Source organism: Rhinatrema bivittatum, chromosome 16, assembly GCF_901001135.1.
Source record: "Rhinatrema bivittatum chromosome 16, aRhiBiv1.1, whole genome shotgun sequence".
Classification (NCBI taxonomy): Eukaryota; Metazoa; Chordata; class Amphibia; order Gymnophiona; family Rhinatrematidae; genus Rhinatrema; species Rhinatrema bivittatum.
Window position 1 is genome coordinate 23,039,321 of NC_042630.1, and position 17,757 is coordinate 23,057,077.

At 49.9% G+C, this 17,757-nt stretch overlaps 1 protein-coding gene across 1 annotated transcript; it reads right to left on the reverse strand.

Moving 5' to 3' along the window:
• Window positions 1-4,193: 4,193 nt before the first annotated feature.
• On the reverse strand, window positions 4,194-11,460 carry LOC115078468 (serine protease 55-like). Its single transcript, XM_029581381.1, has 5 exons — window positions 11,295-11,460; window positions 10,449-10,650; window positions 8,738-8,997; window positions 6,469-6,605; window positions 4,194-4,758 (listed from the first exon to the last, which is right to left on the reverse strand). The coding sequence occupies exons 1-5, from the start codon at window positions 11,365-11,367 to the stop codon at window positions 4,360-4,362; spliced, it is 1,071 nt and encodes a 356-aa protein (XP_029437241.1). The 5' UTR covers window positions 11,368-11,460; the 3' UTR covers window positions 4,194-4,359.
• Window positions 11,461-17,757: the final 6,297 nt, after the last annotated feature.

Sequence of the window (17,757 nt, forward strand, 5' to 3'; positions counted from 1 at the left end):
GGAGGTTAGGTCGTATGGATTCAGATTTTTCACCCAGACACAAACTAGTCTGAAGGCCACAGGCCAACCTCTGAGTGAACTCCTATTTACCGTCCTGCACTGTGAAATGTTTACAAACAGGCAAGAGTCTGTTTATTTAGTTATTTCACTAAGTCTATGATGAGAAAGCTAGCAATTAACTTATATTAAAGCCTGAGAGAGAAAGTGAAGGCCACACAGCTGTGTCTGAAATTTGATAAGAACTCAGAGGGAGGGAACATCGCTTTTTCCACAAGCATTTGTAGTGTATAAGGAGACACAGTAAGAAAAAGAGGGGAGAGAGAGAGAGAGCCCTGGATGTGATGGAACAGCTGATCCTTTGGAAATGTTAGCTTTTTATATCTATGTAGCAATTGTTATTATCTACCATTACTTCTATACGATATGATTTTATTTGTTCTATCCTCCTATTGCTCAAATAAACCATCTTTTCTAAGACCTGGAACCGCGATGCACTGAATCATAGTTTATGTGTGGCTCTTTGTGTTGAGAATTAGCTCCTGCATTCAAGCCCCCAGGTATAATCCCAGTAATTGTGTGCGTTTATATGAGAATAGCCCCCCCAGGGTCATAGCCCCTGGGCAGGGATACCAGTGTCCACGGTCTGAACCCATAATAAGAACTGGATGGATCCTATGTGCAATAATAAAGAGTCTTCCAGCAGGGAGAAGTCGCTGAAAGTGCAGAGGTATACTGGGGAAGTTTTGCTAGTCTTAAAATATGAAGGATTTCCTAGCCAAGGAAATTCACCAAAGGGAAAAGAGGGTATGAGAACCATTAGGTTGAGTGACAGTGGGGCCAAGACCAGTAAGGGCTGTTAATAATGGGACGTATTAAAAGTACTTGCCACATGTTGTGGGGATTGTGTTTTCTGCAGGAGTGCCATAGGGTGCTGAGGAGATGGGGGCCAGGAGCCTTCCACAGGCTTTCAAAGGAGCCTGAGAGAGTTGAGAAAACAAAAATGGGAATGGTGAGGTGAGGTGACTGAAGCTGTGAGATGAAGACAAGGAACTGTACTGGGGATTCTTCAGGACCAGAAAGAGCAAGGTGCCCGGTAGAGCTTCGGGGCAGGGCTGGAGAAGCTGCATCTGCCTAAGGACCAGGGGATGAGTTATTCCTGATGTTTTGTGACTACTGAAATTGAGAAAAGAAACTGTGAAAGACTGTGCGATTGTTGTTCCTGGAATCAGCGTATTTGGGAGAGAGAAGAAAAAGAAGATCCTTTGGGGAGGTTGATTTTTCTGGTGAAAGAGCAAATTGTGATTTGTGAGCTCTGAACTGTTTTGCTGCATTTTTTCTGTTTTGGGTTGGGATTGTGAATCTTGGTATTTTGCTGAACTTGTTATTTTATACCACACTGGCTTTTATTTTGGAGCAGACACTCTAGTGTGGACAGTGTGAGATCTTTTAAAGTTATCCTTGGTCCAGTTTGCTTTTGCAGGTGAGATTGCTTCCAGTCCACGGACCTCAGAAATCATTTCCTTACCCCGGCTGAGTTCCCAGTGGCTCTCTGGGGCTGGGAAGGTAGCCCCTGGTGACGGTGGGGTTACCTTAGGATTCAGATTGTCTTTGCAAAGATCATTCCGATGTAAAAATGCATTCACAACATATCTTTGCCCTTGTGCATCGCAAACAAAAACCCCCCACCCAGGGCTGGCTGAGCACGGGGCGTCTTCTTGTGTCTGAGGCAGGTCTGCCAGTGGTTCTTACTTTATTTATTTATTTATTTATTTATTTATTTATTTATAACTTTTATATACCGGCATTCGTAAAAAAAAAACATCATGTCGGTTTACAGACAACTGAGAAAGGAAATTACAATGATAGATGGAGGAAGGATAGGAAGTTAAAAGGTGACAACTTTACTGTAGAGCCAACGGGCGCCACAGTTATTAAATGAGATTACATGTGGTTAACCAGGTTGGACATAAATTAATTATATACAAGAGGCGACAGAGTGGGGGGTAGCGCGGGGTGGGGGATGAAGCGCATAGGGGAGGCGGGGTGGGGTAGGAACTGTACAAGGGGGCAGGTGGTGGCGATGGGAAGGAGAGGTGGTGACTGAATATCAGGAAGCCATAAAATGGATGGGGTGGTGAGGGAGGGAGGGTGTGTAGGGGGGCGGGGGGACACTGTACTAGGGAGAGGGAAATAATGAGTGTTGAGGAGAAGTCAAATGCTAGGGTTGAGAGGCGTTGGGATAGGCCTGTTTAAATAACCAGGTCTTGATTCCTTTTTTGAATTGATTAAGTGAAGGTTCTAGTCGGAGCTCGGTGGGGAGGGAGTTCCAAAGGGTGGGGCCGGCGATGGAGAAGGCTCTCGCTCTGGTGTTTGTGAGGTGAGCAATTTTGAGTGAAGGGGTGTGGAGGGTGCCCGCAAGGGAGTTTCTGGTAGGACGGTTGGCCTGGTGGAAGTGTGGCATATCTTCGATCCAGGGGGAGTTATTTTTATATAGCGTGTTATGTATGATAGTAAGTGTTTTGTATTTAAAGTCTTTTGTATTTAAAGTCTTTTCTATACCGTCACTAAGATATATACCATCGCAACGGTTTACATGTAGGCACATAAATAATGTTGGAGTAAGCATACTATAGTACATTCTAACAGGTGCCATTAAGTTTCGGTTACATTAAATCATCAAAATACGCATAAATGTTTAGTGATGTAGGTTCTGGCCAGGTGTACCTGGAAGGTACTTTACAGGTAAAAAATCTCATTTCCTGTGTTTTATTATTACGTTCGATGTGTACTAAATTTGTTAAAATATTGTAATGCACATTTATGAGAATAGTGCTGTGTGCCGGTGCTCTTCTGTTTATTCCAGTGTATTTTCTATTCTCCGGTCTCTTTATAAAAGGCTTGTTTAAAAAGCCACGACTTTAGACTTCTCTTGAATGTTTTGGGGTCTCTCTGTAATCTGATCTCCAAAGGCATTGTGTTCCAGAGTGTGGGTCCTGCTAAAGACAACGCCCTTTCTCTTACCTGGGTTAGTCTCACTGTCTTGACTGAGGGAATGGTTAAGAGAGCTTTGTTTGCTGAACGAAGGTTCCTGTGTGGGACGTGTACCCGTAGTGCAGTGCTTAGCCAGTCTGCTTTTTCATCATGTATTAGTTTATGTATGGTGCATAGTGCTTTGTATTTTATTCTTTGTTCTATGGTTAGCCAGTGAAGTTCGGCCAGAGTTTCAGTTATATGGTCTCTTTTTCCAGTTAGTATTCTCGCTGCTGTGTTTTGTAGAATTTGAAGTGGTCTTATATATGAAGAGGCTTTGATCAAACACAAATGTTATGTTCTTACTTATACTGGGGACTCTTTTGGGGCGGGGGGGGGGGTAGTCTGTAATCTGGGCAAAGGATGGGTGTTTTTCCTAAAATAATAAGTAGTAAAGAAACTGTATGAACAGGCAACTTTAGAAATAGTCACTCTGAGCCAGCACAGTAGCTCGGTGGCAGTGCTGCATGCTGCCGAGAAAGAAACCGGCATTCCAGCTTCCGGCTCACATCTTCTGCCCCGTGAGTTCTCTGGAGCTGTTGATTGATGCTGCAGAGGCAGCGTTCACAGCCCCTGGGGGAAGGAAGTCATAAGCATTGCACAACAGCAACACCCAGTGAAAGGATTTCCAACTACAGGGGTTCTGAAAGCAGCCATGGAGGGTCACTGGAAAGACTCGGCTAAGTGAGTTGGGAAGAGTTGGGGGGAAAACCGTGAATGAAGGTTCATGGTAGAGCAGCCCCAATTGACGCTCGTTCCTCTTAAGCTGGAAACCCAACAGAACAGGAGGCGACCCCTGGACCAAGAAAATTGGAAATAACCGTTCATTGCTTGTAGGAAGTGGAAAATAATCCTATAAAAGTAATCATTCGCAAATTTCAAGCAATGTAAGCATATTATGGTGGATGCCTGTAAATAAATAAAGACCATCAGAATTATGCCACAGACAGCAGAAGTAATTTCCTCTGCTCTTTTTTTTTTATTTAGTTACAATAATCCACCATAATATATTTGCATTGCTTGAAATTTGTGAGTGATTACGTTTGTCTTAACCTGCTATTCATACCTCACCTCGATATTTGCCTCTTTTCCAGGACTAAGTAACTCTACAACACACAGCAGCTTCATATAAAAACTTGTATTGAGACTGCAACAACAGAAGATGTGTTTATATATTTATTGTAGAGGAGCGTTGCTGATTTCTGTGATAAACAGCAGCAGATTAAAAAATGGGACCCAAGAGAGTATGAGAAGCCTCCATAGTAGACCAGTTGTAGATGGTAATGAAGTTTGCTGGATTCGGGGCAGTTAGCAGTGGCAGTAGGGACATCACTGGCAATTAGTGGTGTTTGCAGCGATGGAGGTGTAAGAGTTGGAATTGCTTGGTAAACTGCTGGAAACAGATGTTTTGGAGGGGGAAGGACTTAGAAAGCTGGTGGGGCTGCTAGAGAGACCTGTCGGAGCATTGGCTGAGGGGTTGGCAATTGATTCAACGGCAGTATCCTCCTCTTCCTCCTCTTCCTCCTCTTTCTTGAGCTGATCCTTCCACACGTAGGGCTCCCCGGCCTTAGCCGTCTCTGTTTCTATCCAGTTCACATAGTTGGAGACCAGAGCATAGATGGAAGGGCTCCTCTTCTCGGCGCAGCCTTGGCCCCAGCTCACTATCCCCACCTCGTACCAGCGGTAATCCTTCCAGGTCTTGCACACCAGGGGCCCGCCGCTGTCACCCTGTGGGGAGAAGGAGAGGAACCGTCAGCTCCCTGTAACAGAACAGAGAGCATTTACAGATCTCATTCCCTTAGACATCCAGGAGATCGACTTACAGCTTCCACTCTTTCAGGCCGATACAGTAAGCTCCATGGGAAAATGGGCGTTCAGTGTTGACGGCCCGCTCTCCCAACAGGCACCCATCCACCCATTCTGGGTGCGCGATCCTGCATTTAAATGAGGGGTCGTGCTAAAAGGAGGCGCTAAGCCCGATTACATGCCCCTAGTGTCTCCGTGGCCCAGGAGAGGTGGCTGTCAGTGGGTTCAGAAAACCGATGCCCAATTTTACGAGCGTCCGTTTTCTGAATCCGCCGCTAGCAATGGGTTAGGAAAACAGACGCCGGTAAAATTGAGCATCTGTTTCCCTAACCTGATCGGCAGGATATCCTGAAAACCTGACTGGCTGGGGGGTCCACAGGACAGGGCTGGGAACCACTGGTATAAGGGGTAGTGGACGCACGTCGAAAATACACGTCCAACTGCTCAGCTGAGTGCAATTTTCAGAATCGGCAATGGATAAATATTGTTTAAGTTAGTAAAGGGCCATAATCTGTCTTTTATGACTGTGGATCCTGCATAACAGTAAAGAGCCAGTCCCTGTCTGTGATATTACATACACACATGGTATTAACATAGAAACAGACCAGATAAGGACCAGAAGGCTCATCTCCTTTCAGCCCACTTTACCTCCTGGTGCAATTCCATAGACTCCAGTTAATCTTTGCCTTTTGTCTCAGTTCTTCACATCCTTTGTCTATTCCAGGCCCTCTTAAATTCTGTTAATGGTTTTACCTCCAGCCTAGGAGGCTGTTTCATGCATCCTCCACTCTTTCTATGAATAAATATTTCCTTATGTTACTCCTGAGTCTATCCCCTGGTGCCTCATATCATTTCCGTTCTACAACAGTGGTCCCAACCTTAGTCTGTAGATCTCTGGTGGTCCACAAGACCCTCAGAAGGGATCCACAAGAGGGAAAAAAAATCATAAAAGCAGGAGACTCCACTTCTGGATAAACCAGCAGCGGCAATGGAAGGCCCAGGTGAGGAGGGAGCAGAAGGGGCAGGAGATCAGGAGCAGAAGTCAGTGACAGCAGCAGGAGCACTGGGGGCATGGAGCAGCAAGCTGGAAGATCAGGAGCAGCATCAGCCCACACGAGGCATGGAATTAGTAACAGCTGCATGAACAAGGCGAGTAGGGTCGCCAACTTTCAACTGTGAAAATACAGAATACTTAGAGGAGCCAAGTAAAATTTGGCTGATGGGAAGGGCTGAAGGAGTGTAGGCTGAAAGAGAGAGAGACTATTGGAGGAGGGAGAGATACTGGTGGGGGAGAGGCTGGGGAGGAGGGAGAGAGGGACTAGTGAAGAGAGGCTGGAGGGAAGGGTTCTATACTGGTGGGGACAGGATATGGGATTTCTAAATCTTTTGGATGTTGGAAAGGTTTCCTGCACCCAAAGAGGTTGAGAATCTCTGTTCTAGAACTTCCTTTCCACAAAAAAGGTTTGCATCCTGTGAGTTATTTATATCTGAGGCATTTGAAGGTGTCTACCTATCCCTTCCCCCCTTATTTCTTCTAGGACGTACATATTTAGTTTCCTAAGTCTCATCTCAAAGAGCTATGATAAAGACATTCCAGTAACTCAGACTGTATTGCCGTAAGTAAAGGCTCACCACGCAGGCACTACGGCCTCCTTCCTCAAATCCCGCACACAGCATGTTCCTGGTTATCATTACCCGTTGTTTACATAAATCCCAATCTACCAGCTCCGCCTCCACTTTCTGCAAGATGTTGGGAAAACGGTGCTTGCCTGTAAACCAAAGCATTTGGTGTATTAGTAGAATCTCTTTTCACCTTAGTTAGAAGCCTAGGCAAAGGAGCCAGCAGGCTGACTCAATGGCAACACTGCACACTGCCAAGAGGAAGAAGGTGGCTTTCTGTCCCTCCCCGAGTCAGCTAGGGTTGAGGATGCTACAGAGGCCCTGGTGGGAGGGAGCCCCAGTCATTGCAGCACAGTGGCAATTGGTGGCCAGATTTACTTCACCTTGTGGCCTCCAGGCTTGCTCTTACCTCCGGGCCTTCTGTATTTCTATCTTTGGGTCTCAGTATTCTTTGTTCTGTGTTGTCTTGTCTAGTCCTTGTCTGGTCCTGTCCTGGTCTGTCTTGTCTAGCTCTGCCCTTGTCTGGTCTTCTCCTGCCCAGCCCAGCCCAGTTCCTGGTATCCATTCCCTACCTGACTATTGCTTTGCCTAGCCCCCGTCTGTATCCAGTCCCAGACTCTGCTCAGAATCTTGCCCAAGCCTATATCTGTATCCCGTCTTCAGTCTTGCTCAGTATTCTGCTGAAGCCTATGTCCATATCCAGTCGCAGTCCCAGTCCCTGCTCAGTATCCTGTCCAGCTCTGTGTCTGTGCCCAGTCTTAGTCCCTGCTGAGTATCCTGTCCAGTCTTGTTCACCCTGTTCCAATATCCAGACATCTGCGTCCAGTCTGTCTCAGTCCACAATGTTATGCCTGTGCCTAACCTCAGTCCAAGCTTTGCCCAGCCTTGGACAGCCTGTCCTGCCTTGTCTAGCTAAGCCCTACCGGTCCCCAGAACCCAAAGACTCAGCCTTGCTGGGTAGGGGACTATCTAGGCAGAAGAGCAGCCCAGCTTTCAGCCATGACCAGCCATGACGTTCTTCCACCGAAACCAAGCCCAACTGGCCCCCAGATCCCAAGGGCTTAACCTGCGGGGGAAGGGCATGGCTAAGCAGAAGACCAGCCCTTGTCCAGGCCTGCAGTCCTGTACCACATTTGAGAAGGTGTATATCTTAATCCCAGCCAGGCACCTCATGACAACGTGACAATGTTATTTTTACTGGAATGTGTTAGACTTCCCAAAAGCCTTGAAAGATTTTATCTTTATTTCCTGTCAGACTTAGGAGTGCGGGTCATATGTTGTCTCCAGCACTCACACAGGAGCCCTTGCGTTAGACTAGCAAGTGTAACAGGAGTTACATATATAATTGAAATAATAATGGTATAAAGGAGAAAGAATCCCCTTACCACTAAGCTAGAAATATGTGAAAAATTGTTTAATACTGCACCAGTGATATATCCCAGGATGCTGTGCTCATCTCCCAGGTAAATTTATTTCCCATGCTATCCCGAAAGGTACTAGGCCTCCTTCTATCATTCACCCACTGCTCAGAGGAACTATTTTTTCGCTTTGATGGATCAGGGCTCCAGTTGCTATATTGGTCCTGGGGAAAACTTGATCCTTTGCAAGGCTGTGATTCCTTTCTGTTTATTAGCTTAATAATTATCCAAAGATAACTCTATATAGGAGATTTCCAGACTACACAGTCCCTTTTTTCATATGTGGGGCCTTAACGTCCCATCTGGAGAAGAGACCAGCATAGCCAGCAGAGCTCATGCACTGGTCCAATTAAAGGAGACCCAGTATGCAGACCCTCTTATCTTTCCATTACTTCTTTCATTAAGTGGGTTTTACGGTGTCTACTAAGTCCATGTTTATTATTGTTCTTTGCTGTTTTAACTTGATATCCCACCCTTATACCAGAGGAGCCCAGAGTAACAATAAAAAATATGTAGTGGCTAAGCTATAGATAGATATATATGCTTATCAGTTAAATATTAATAAAACAATACAGATCCTGCCACACAGACAAGCCTCATATGGTTCATAAGGCTTCATTTGTTACATCCCTGGGCTGGGTCATAAGAACATAAGAAATTGCCATGCTGGGTCAGACCAAGGGTCCATCAAGCCCAGCATCCTGTTTCCAACAGAGGCCAAACCAGGCCACAAGAACCTGGCAATTACCCAAACACCAAGAAGACCCCATGCTACTGATGCAATTGATAGCAGAGGCTATTCCCTAAGTAAACTTGATTAATAGCAATCAATGGACATTAGAACTGGCACATGGCACACTCACCAGGCTCTGTCGTGCCCCAACCAACCACAAAGCATGTCGTCCAGTCTTTGTTGCTGAAGTTACCAGCAGACGGAAGGCAGATGGGCGTCTTCAGCACGTTGAACTCTATTGGGGTGGACAGCAGCAGCAGGCCAACATCATTGTTAAAGTCATGTGCATTGTACTCCGGGTGTATAATGATCTTTTTCACCCTTAACAGTTCCTTCCCATGCCGGAGATTGGTTGTTCCCACTTTCACTTTTATGGAGTTAGGAGGGTAACTGAGCAGAAAAGACATAGCACACCAATGAGATGTCAGAGTCAATGTTCTCTCTAAAGTGCATGCACGGCTGTTCACAACTTTTCTCATTTCCACACTCAGGGAAACTGGCGGGGCCGTGATGAAACTCATCCCACTACTGCCCAAAGCAAAGAAGAGAGCCCCAAAACCCAGGGTGCTCCACCTCCTTCCTGTCCATGTGGCCCTGGAAGAAAATTTGCCAGAGCTGCATGGGCAGGAAGGAGGAGGATTGTCAGCTTGTGTGCAGAAGAGAAGCAGCATCCGTGGCAGGGTCACTGCAGATCCCATCTTGAGGTACGATTCTACGCACTCGGGCGAGAAAGTCAGGTAGTCGTCCCTATGATGATGTCACACGCTCAAGACTACTTAGCCTGCCTGGACCTGGGCTCCTTGCCTTGACAACAGATTTCTTGGCCTGTTCCTGGTTCTTTTCTTGCTTGCTGCATGCCTCTACCGGACCCTGCTCCTGCTTGCTACCTGTCTCTACCTTTGACTCTTCTGGATTCTGCCTGCTTGCTGCCCCTCTCAACCTTGGGCTGTTCTGGATTCTGCTTGTCCATTGTCTGCCTCGACCCCGGAGCAGTTACTGGATTCTGCTTGCCCACTGCCTGCCTCGAGCCCAGACTGGTTATTGGATTCTGCCTGTGCCTGATTGTGCCTTGGGATCTGCTTAGGTTCTGCTGGCCATCTGCACCAAGAGCTTCCTTGCTATTATATTGGATACTCTTGCACGTAGTGGAGATTAATCATCTTGAGCCTTTGTCCACCGTAGTGACTGACAGGAGCCCAAGACGATAGCTCCCCCACCACCCCAGACTTGGACCCAGACCGGTAGCCCCTCTGGTTGATGCTAACCGCAGATACTCCTTCCTGTTTTCATCCAGGTCCACTCCACCATCTGCTATGGCCAACGTGAGGTACCCAACAAAGAAATTTGGAGGGGATGACCATTAATCAAAGGGGAAAGCCCCTCCATCATTTTATGTACTCTGTGGATGGGATTTCATAAACAGAGAAATAATCATCTAATCAAGGTGACTTGCTTTACTTGTGAACTCATGGCAAATGGTGATACTAAATGCTATGCCAGTAGGAAAGAGGGGATGGGGAAGATATAAGGGACGTTAAAAAGATCAACTATTTGTGGATTGTTGATTCCTGTCAGGTGGTTGTTGAATTGTTATCAATGCTGAAACTTCAACTTAATTTACATTACAAAAAAAAAGACTCCAGTAAAAATGCAAACATTGCAGGGGCTAAAAATGCCAGATTAAACTTCGGGAAAAGGAAGAGAGCTCAGGGACTGAACTACTGGAGGAGACCCAGCAATCTACATAAGGGGCAGGGGCTGCAAATGCTAAGGGAGGCTCCAGTGTGGAACTGCTTGAAGGCGTTCGAACTGTAGGAGACCGGGAAAGAGGAGATACTCACGCCACTAAACAGTGAGCGGCTGTAAGGATCCACCAGGAATTCAGGATGCTGCCTGCGCAGAAATGTTTCCAGGCACCAAGGCTAACAATCCAGGGCCACTCCCCAGGGAGAGCCTCCCTGCCGCCAATTATCCGGGACATGTGGAAACTGCGCTTGCTGTTCGCATCAGGACGTACATCATAATCAATTCTAAATCCACATTCTGAAAGAGAGGGGAGTCTCACAGTTTAATGTCCTCCTGAGATTCTGAATTTATCATCTTACCCATCAGAAAGTCCCTGCATCTTCTTCCCAGCATGAGTCAGGTCCACTGCTCTACCCAGGGTCAGCTTTAGTGGGTGTGTGACCTGCGAGTGTGCATAGGGTGAAAGGTGAACTGCTGCCTGAACAATTCGGCTATGGAGGGTATTGCTATGGCTTGAAAGGGGCGCTGGTGACCACAGTTGGGAGAACCCCCTTTCCTGCTTGTGGAATGCGCTGTTATCTGTGTTTGCACAGGGCTCTGGTACTAAAGCCAGCCCTGGTCCCATCCCATGAATGTCTGAATATGGCGCTTCTGCTAGGGTCGTCAAATAACTCCATGTCACCAGGGAGAGACTGACCTGGACCTGGTTTTACTCCCAGTGAATATGTGGACTTATGGATTCAATGTATGGTAGACTCTTCAATCAAAACCCATATAAACTGAGATTTGTTTCCTACAACATATAATTTTGCTATTGTCAGAGTTAGTTTTCAAACTTTGGCATGGTTAGTTCAGGGACAACTCCAGCAATGGCTGACCAGAGACCGGAGGCATCAGATCATGGATAACGCAATGGAAATGTTATAGTATGTGCTACATACCTGCTTGACAGGTCCTGGCTGTCCAGGGCAGGAAGTACAGCCACACTGTCAGCATATATCTCAGCGTACACATCCCTGGGAACGTCAGAAGGGTCTATTAGCCGCAGACGCAGTTCATGAGAAGCCAGAGAGCATCCAGCACTGAAAGCAGAGACTCAGGGGTAAAGAATTGTTCTACTATCATAAAGGCTTGTGACATGACAGTGACCCATCTACTAACATTCTGATGGCTCAGCTCAGCCAGTCCTGGTAAGCCACACCCATCATATTGCCTGCTGGGACTCGTAGTCTTGCTTTGCTAAGAAACACCAGAACCTCAACTTCACATATGTGGGGAAAATCAGGATCTACTCAGCCTAGCCCTGATAGCATGGAGCCAACTGGTCCCTTCTTTACTTATTTCTACAGTGCATTCAAATATAATATTATAATGACGTACCATATAAACACATAAAAGGCTGCTACAGGAGGCATGGAGGGGATTTCTAAAAAAATGTTCTGAAAGCAGTTGTGCTGTTTATTTTAAACAGCTTCATCAGTGACTGCCCTGAAGTCATTACCACAAACAGAGAACAAAGTCTGATCAGTTTATATTCACCTTAGTGTCCTCCAGTATTTTCAGCCCCTGCGCTCTCTGAATTTTGCAGGAGTCTCCTCCAGTATTCTCAGTCATTGCATTATCTGCATTTTGCCAGTCTTCATTATCATTTTTAGCCCTTGCACTCTCTGCATTGTGCTGGAGTCTCCTCCATGATTTTCAGCCCCTGCACTCTCTGTCTTGTGCTGGAGTCTCCTCCATGATTTTCAGCCCCTGCGCTCTCTGCCTTGTGCTGGAGTCTCCTCCATGATTTTCAGCCCCTGCGCTCTCTGCCTTGTGCTGGAGTCTCCTCCATGATTTTCAGCCGCTGCGCTCTCTGCCTTGTGCTGGAGTCTCCTCCATGATTTTCAGCCCCTGCGCTCTCTGCCTTGTGCTGGAGTCTCCGCTGGCATTTTCAGCCGCTGCCATGTGCTGGAGTCTCCTCTGGCATTTTCAGCCGCTGCACTCTCTGCCTTGTGCTGGAGTCTCCTCCATGATTTTCAGCCCCTGAGCTCTCTGCTTTGTGCTGGAGTCTCCGCTGGCATTTTCAGCCGCTGCCATGTGCTGGAGTCTCCTCTGGCATTTTCAGCCGCTGCACTCTCTGCCTTGTGCTGGAGTCTCCTCCATGATTTTCAGCCCCTGCGCTCTCTGCCTTGTGCTGGAGTCTCCTCTGGCATTTTCAGCCGCTGCACTCTCTGCCTTGTGCTGGAGTCTCCTCCATGATTTTCAGCCCCTGCGCTCTCTGCCTTGTGCTGGAGTCTCCTCCATGATTTTCAGCCCCTGCGCTCTCTGCCTTGTGCTGGAGTCTCCTCCATGATTTTCAGCCCCTGCGCTCTCTGCCTTGTGCTGGAGTCTCCTCCATGATTTTCAGCCCCTGCGCTCTCTGCTTTGTGCTGGAGTCTCCTCTGGCATTTTCAGCCGCTGCACTCTCTGCCTTGTGCTGGAGTCTCCTCCATGATTTTCAGCCCCTGCGCTCTCTGCCTTGTGCTGGAGTCTCCTCCATGATTTTCAGCCCCTGCGCTCTCTGCCTTGTGCTGGAGTCTCCTCCATGATTTTCAGCCGCTGCGCTCTCTGCCTTGTGCTGGAGTCTCCTCCATGATTTTCAGCCCCTGCGCTCTCTGCCTTGTGCTGGAGTCTCCGCTGGCATTTTCAGCCGCTGCCATGTGCTGGAGTCTCCTCTGGCATTTTCAGCCGCTGCACTCTCTGCCTTGTGCTGGAGTCTCCTCCATGATTTTCAGCCCCTGAGCTCTCTGCTTTGTGCTGGAGTCTCCGCTGGCATTTTCAGCCGCTGCCATGTGCTGGAGTCTCCTCTGGCATTTTCAGCCGCTGCACTCTCTGCCTTGTGCTGGAGTCTCCTCCATGATTTTCAGCCCCTGCGCTCTCTGCCTTGTGCTGGAGTCTCCTCCATGATTTTCAGCCGCTGCACTCTCTGCCTTGTGCTGGAGTCTCCTCCATGATTTTCAGCCCCTGTGCTCTCTGCCTTGTGCTGGAGTCTCCGCTGGCATTTTCAGCCGCTGCCATGTGCTGGAGTCTCCTCTGGCATTTTCAGCCGCTGCACTCTCTGCCTTGTGCTGGAGTCTCCTCCATGATTTTCAGCCCCTGAGCTCTCTGCTTTGTGCTGGAGTCCCCGCTGGCATTTTCAGCCCCTGCGCTTTTCCTAAAACTTGTGGATGTAATTTTAGAGACTTGTTGGTTGACATTTCAGATCAGAATATAGTTAATTTAATTCCATCTACATATGGTCAATTTGCATGTAGGAGATGCATTGTTTGTTCAAATGCATTGAATATTAGTGAATTCAACATCCCTTTTTACCTGTTAACCATACTCTCCATGAGCAGTGCACTTGTGAGACATCTCTATGCTATTCTTTGCCCCTGCCAAAATTACATATTGGGCATACGAAAAGGGAAATTAAAACACGCATCATACAACACAAAAGTATTAGAAAAGAGAAGGTGGATGCCCCATTAGTATCACACTGGATGAGTCAACAGCATTCTGAAGATCAGCTACATTTGTTTTTTTATAATCCAGAATATTCCTATGTGGAGGGGTGGTAATGTTTCTTTATGTTTGCGCAGTAAAGAACAATCCTACATTTATAAATGGCAAACTGTTCACCCATTAGGCTTGAATCAAGCCATTGAATGGGGAGCTTTTTATTGAAGTGTTGAATAAAGTTCTGCCATTCAAAAGGGTTGGATATAAAAACATCAAGTTGGGGGGGCGGAGTCAAGATGGCCGCTTGCTAGTAGCATTGACTCGGAGCTCCCGCAGAGGATTTTTCTTTAAGGACTGATTTCCTACTAACATGCCTCCAAAAAGAAAGGGGAACGTGAGGATATATCCCTCTAACACCTCACTACCTGCGGGACAGAAAACTAATCGACGAGTGCGCTCGCGAATGCCAGAAGCGGGAAGGGCCGTGCCCCGCTGACGAAATCGGCAGGGAAGCAGCCGTTTCATCTGGGGAACTTTCTTTGAGCCCCCCCCCACACACACCTAGGATTCCACATGCGATATCGTCTAACCAGCCGGTGGAAATTGCGACGGAGACGCCTAGAGCAGATGGCCCAGAGACGACCGTGGAGAGCGCAGTAACTAGCGGTTTCGATAGAGGGCAAATAACAGTACAAGGAGAAGGTACAGCTCTGATGTCTGTGGACCTATTGAAGCTTAGTGATGCCAGCAATGATAAGGCTGTGTTGTTTCCCACGTCAATTGTTTCTTCGCCATTATTTTCCACCATGGAACAACGTGTAGAGCCAGACCCTCCAAGTAAACCCGCTGTGGTAACGAAGGAGGCCCTGCCTCTCGAGGCAAGGGCCGCATAACTGGGCAGACGTGCTGCAGCCAAGCCGGGGGGGGGGGGGAGGGCACAGCCCAGGGGCGCGGGGGCTAGGTGGGGGACGGGCGGTCAAAGGGGTTAGTGGGGCCAGTTCAAAACCCGAGCAGAGCCAATGAGACAAAGAAGGCGGCGTCTCTGAGCTCGGGTACATTAGAGGTGGGTCAGGGTGGGGGAGCACAGTTGCAGCCTGGAATCGAGAGCAAAGAGCAACTGACCTCCAGCTCCAGCGAAGAGGAAGCAGAGCTCCAGGTGGTGATCCCAGTACAGAGAAGCAGGCAGAAGCAAATCCCACTCCGATTCGCCGAGACCGAGTCCAGCGCGGGAGAAGCAGCGGCAGAGGATACACCGATTGCAGCCTTCAAGCCAAACAACGCCGGACTACCATTGGTGAAATCTTTGCTTGCAGAGTTACCGGGTAAGCAGTGCATGCTTTTCGCAGTTGATATGCCCTGCTGCAGTTCCTTTCCTTTGTACTTTTTCTCCCCCCCCCCCCTCCTTCCCTTTTCCCCAATATATTTAATTCCTTGCAGTTCAGTTTACCCCCCTCCCCCGCCTCCAAGCACTCCTCCCGTCTCCCGTTAAGCCTCTTTCCCGTTAAGTTCCCCCCCCCTCCCCGCACAGCATGCCCTCCCACTAATATCCAACTCCCCGGGGACCTTGTGATTTCCCCCCCCCCCCCCACATGCTTCCCGATATCCCTGGTCCCCATCCGCTTCTACTCGCGGCCCCTTGCTCCTCCGCCTCCCAGCGCGCCTCCACTCCGGCCCCCGCCGCCCCACTCATGCGGTCGCCATTCCCCCCCCCCACCCCATCTCTCTGCCCTGCCCTGCCCTAGGCCGGACCTCTTACTGGCGCCGGCCGGCCATGATGCTCTCCCCCACGTGGCCAGCCCCCCCCCCCCCCCGCGCTTCCTGGCCCAGCCCCCCCCCCTCAAATATCGCCGCGCCGGCCTGCCTCATCAAACCCCCCCCCCAGCATTCAGCTGCGCCCAGTTTCTTCCCTGTCCCCACGCGGTTTCCGCCCGGCCCCCCCCCCCGGTTCTCCGCGGCCAGCCCTCAGCCCCCCCCCCCTGCGAGCCCAGGTTACCCGGTCAGCCCTCCTCCGATCCCGGCGCCCGGCCGCCCCCGCGCCCCAGTCTCAGCCCTTCCCACGGCGCCCTCCCCGATAATAACCCCCCAAAATAAAGCCCCCATGCCAGGCCCCCGCCGCTCCATGTTCCGCCCCCCCCCCCCCCCGCGCGCCTTCCGGCCGGCATGCCCCCCCCCCCCCCCCCCGCCAGCGGCCCGTCGCGGCCCAGCCCCTGCTCATATCCCCGTGCTGCCCTCCCACTACTTCAGCGCGGCCCGACCCCCCCGATAAGCCCCCCCGGGCGGATCTTGCTCACTAGAATCCCCCGCCCGGCGGCGCATTTCTCCGTGCTCACTTCCCACGTGGATGCAGGCCCGCGCCCCCCGCGAGAATTCCCGCCGATGCCCCCGCCCCCTCCGGGATCCAGCACTCCTCCTCCTTCGTTCCTCCCCCCCCCCCGCGCGCTTCTGCCCCCCCGATATAATTAATACAAAAAAAAGTTTTAAAATGTGTGCATCGGCCCGGCCGCCGCTCAGGCATTCCCATCCCCCCCCCCCCCCGAGCCTTCGCCCGCCCACACAACTATTTTTCCGCCCCTCTGCCCAGGCCCGCCCCCACCCCCCTCACTGGCATTCCCGCCCCCCCGAACCTTTCACCCGCCCACCCAACTATTTTCCGCCCCGCGGCGCAGGCCCGCCCCCCCCCCCCCCCCCACGCTGGCATTTCCGCCTCCCCCGAGCCTTTCTCCCGCCAGCCCACGCAACAATTTTCCGCCCCGCGGCCCAGGCTCGCCCCCCCTCACCCCCCCCACCCTAGTCCGCCCCCCCCCATCTTCTCACACCCACCTCTGCCCAGCCCAGCCCGCCCCAGCCCCCTGCATCCTTCCCCACCAGGTGCACCCTCCCCTCGCGCGACCGGCCACCCCTCACCCAAAACCCTCCCTCTTCTCCCTCCCAATCCGACCCCCCCGCTTCCTTCCCCTCCCTCGCATGACCTCCCGCCGAAAAACGCCGATACACAGGAACAAGGGCAGTCAGGACACTTGGGGGAGGCTTTACCGGCGACACACACACAAGCTACAGCAAGTGGAACAACGGAGGGTCGGGTGGGGACAACAGGGGCACGATCACACTGTTAGCACAACCGCGAAAGTGACTAACGCTACACAATACACATGTACCGTGGGCTCCCTAACCGCGCATGTTTCAGAAGCAATAAAAGAGAAAATATGGCGCAGCGAATATGTAGACATATTCGAGTTGCTCAGGAGAGATGGGGAGGGATCCGATACAAAGTGCCACAAAGCATGCAAACTATCAGCGAGGGAGAAACCCTTCATCTCTAGAACGCTAGCGAACTGGTCAGCAGGTTTTAGAATTTTGTCAACTATCATAGGTCAGAAATACCCTGAAAAGTGTTGTTCCCTATTCGCATACCAGGACGTCATTTGCGGTGCGTATCGCACTTACGGGGGTACGGCTTGGTTAGAGTACGATGAGCAGTTCAGAAGAAATATGGTGGTGAACCCTAGTTTAGACTGGGACTGCAAAGATATTGATCTCTGGCTCTCAAAAATCACCCCATACAGACCGGTTCAGGAGGTCATCTCTGGCTTTGCAGGTAATGCATACCAGCCGAGTACATGGTCAGCACCTCGCCAACACACTTTTCCTGGAAGGTTCCCGTTTCGTCAAGGTCAGCCATTTCGTCAAAGGCATAGGTTTGGGCAACCCACTAGATTCAGGGGCGGGGGGGCTCCCATCTGTCGGCTGTTCAACGCTGGTTTTTGCAGATACGTGGCACCCTGCAAATTCAGACACTCCTGCATGGTATGCGGGGCAGGCCACCCTCAAACAAAATGCGCAAGGGGCGGTAACATCACACATACAGAGCACCACTAGATTCAGTAGAGCGCCGACGCCCATTAACATACACAGTTTACACAACAGTTTAAAGGGTTATCAGCC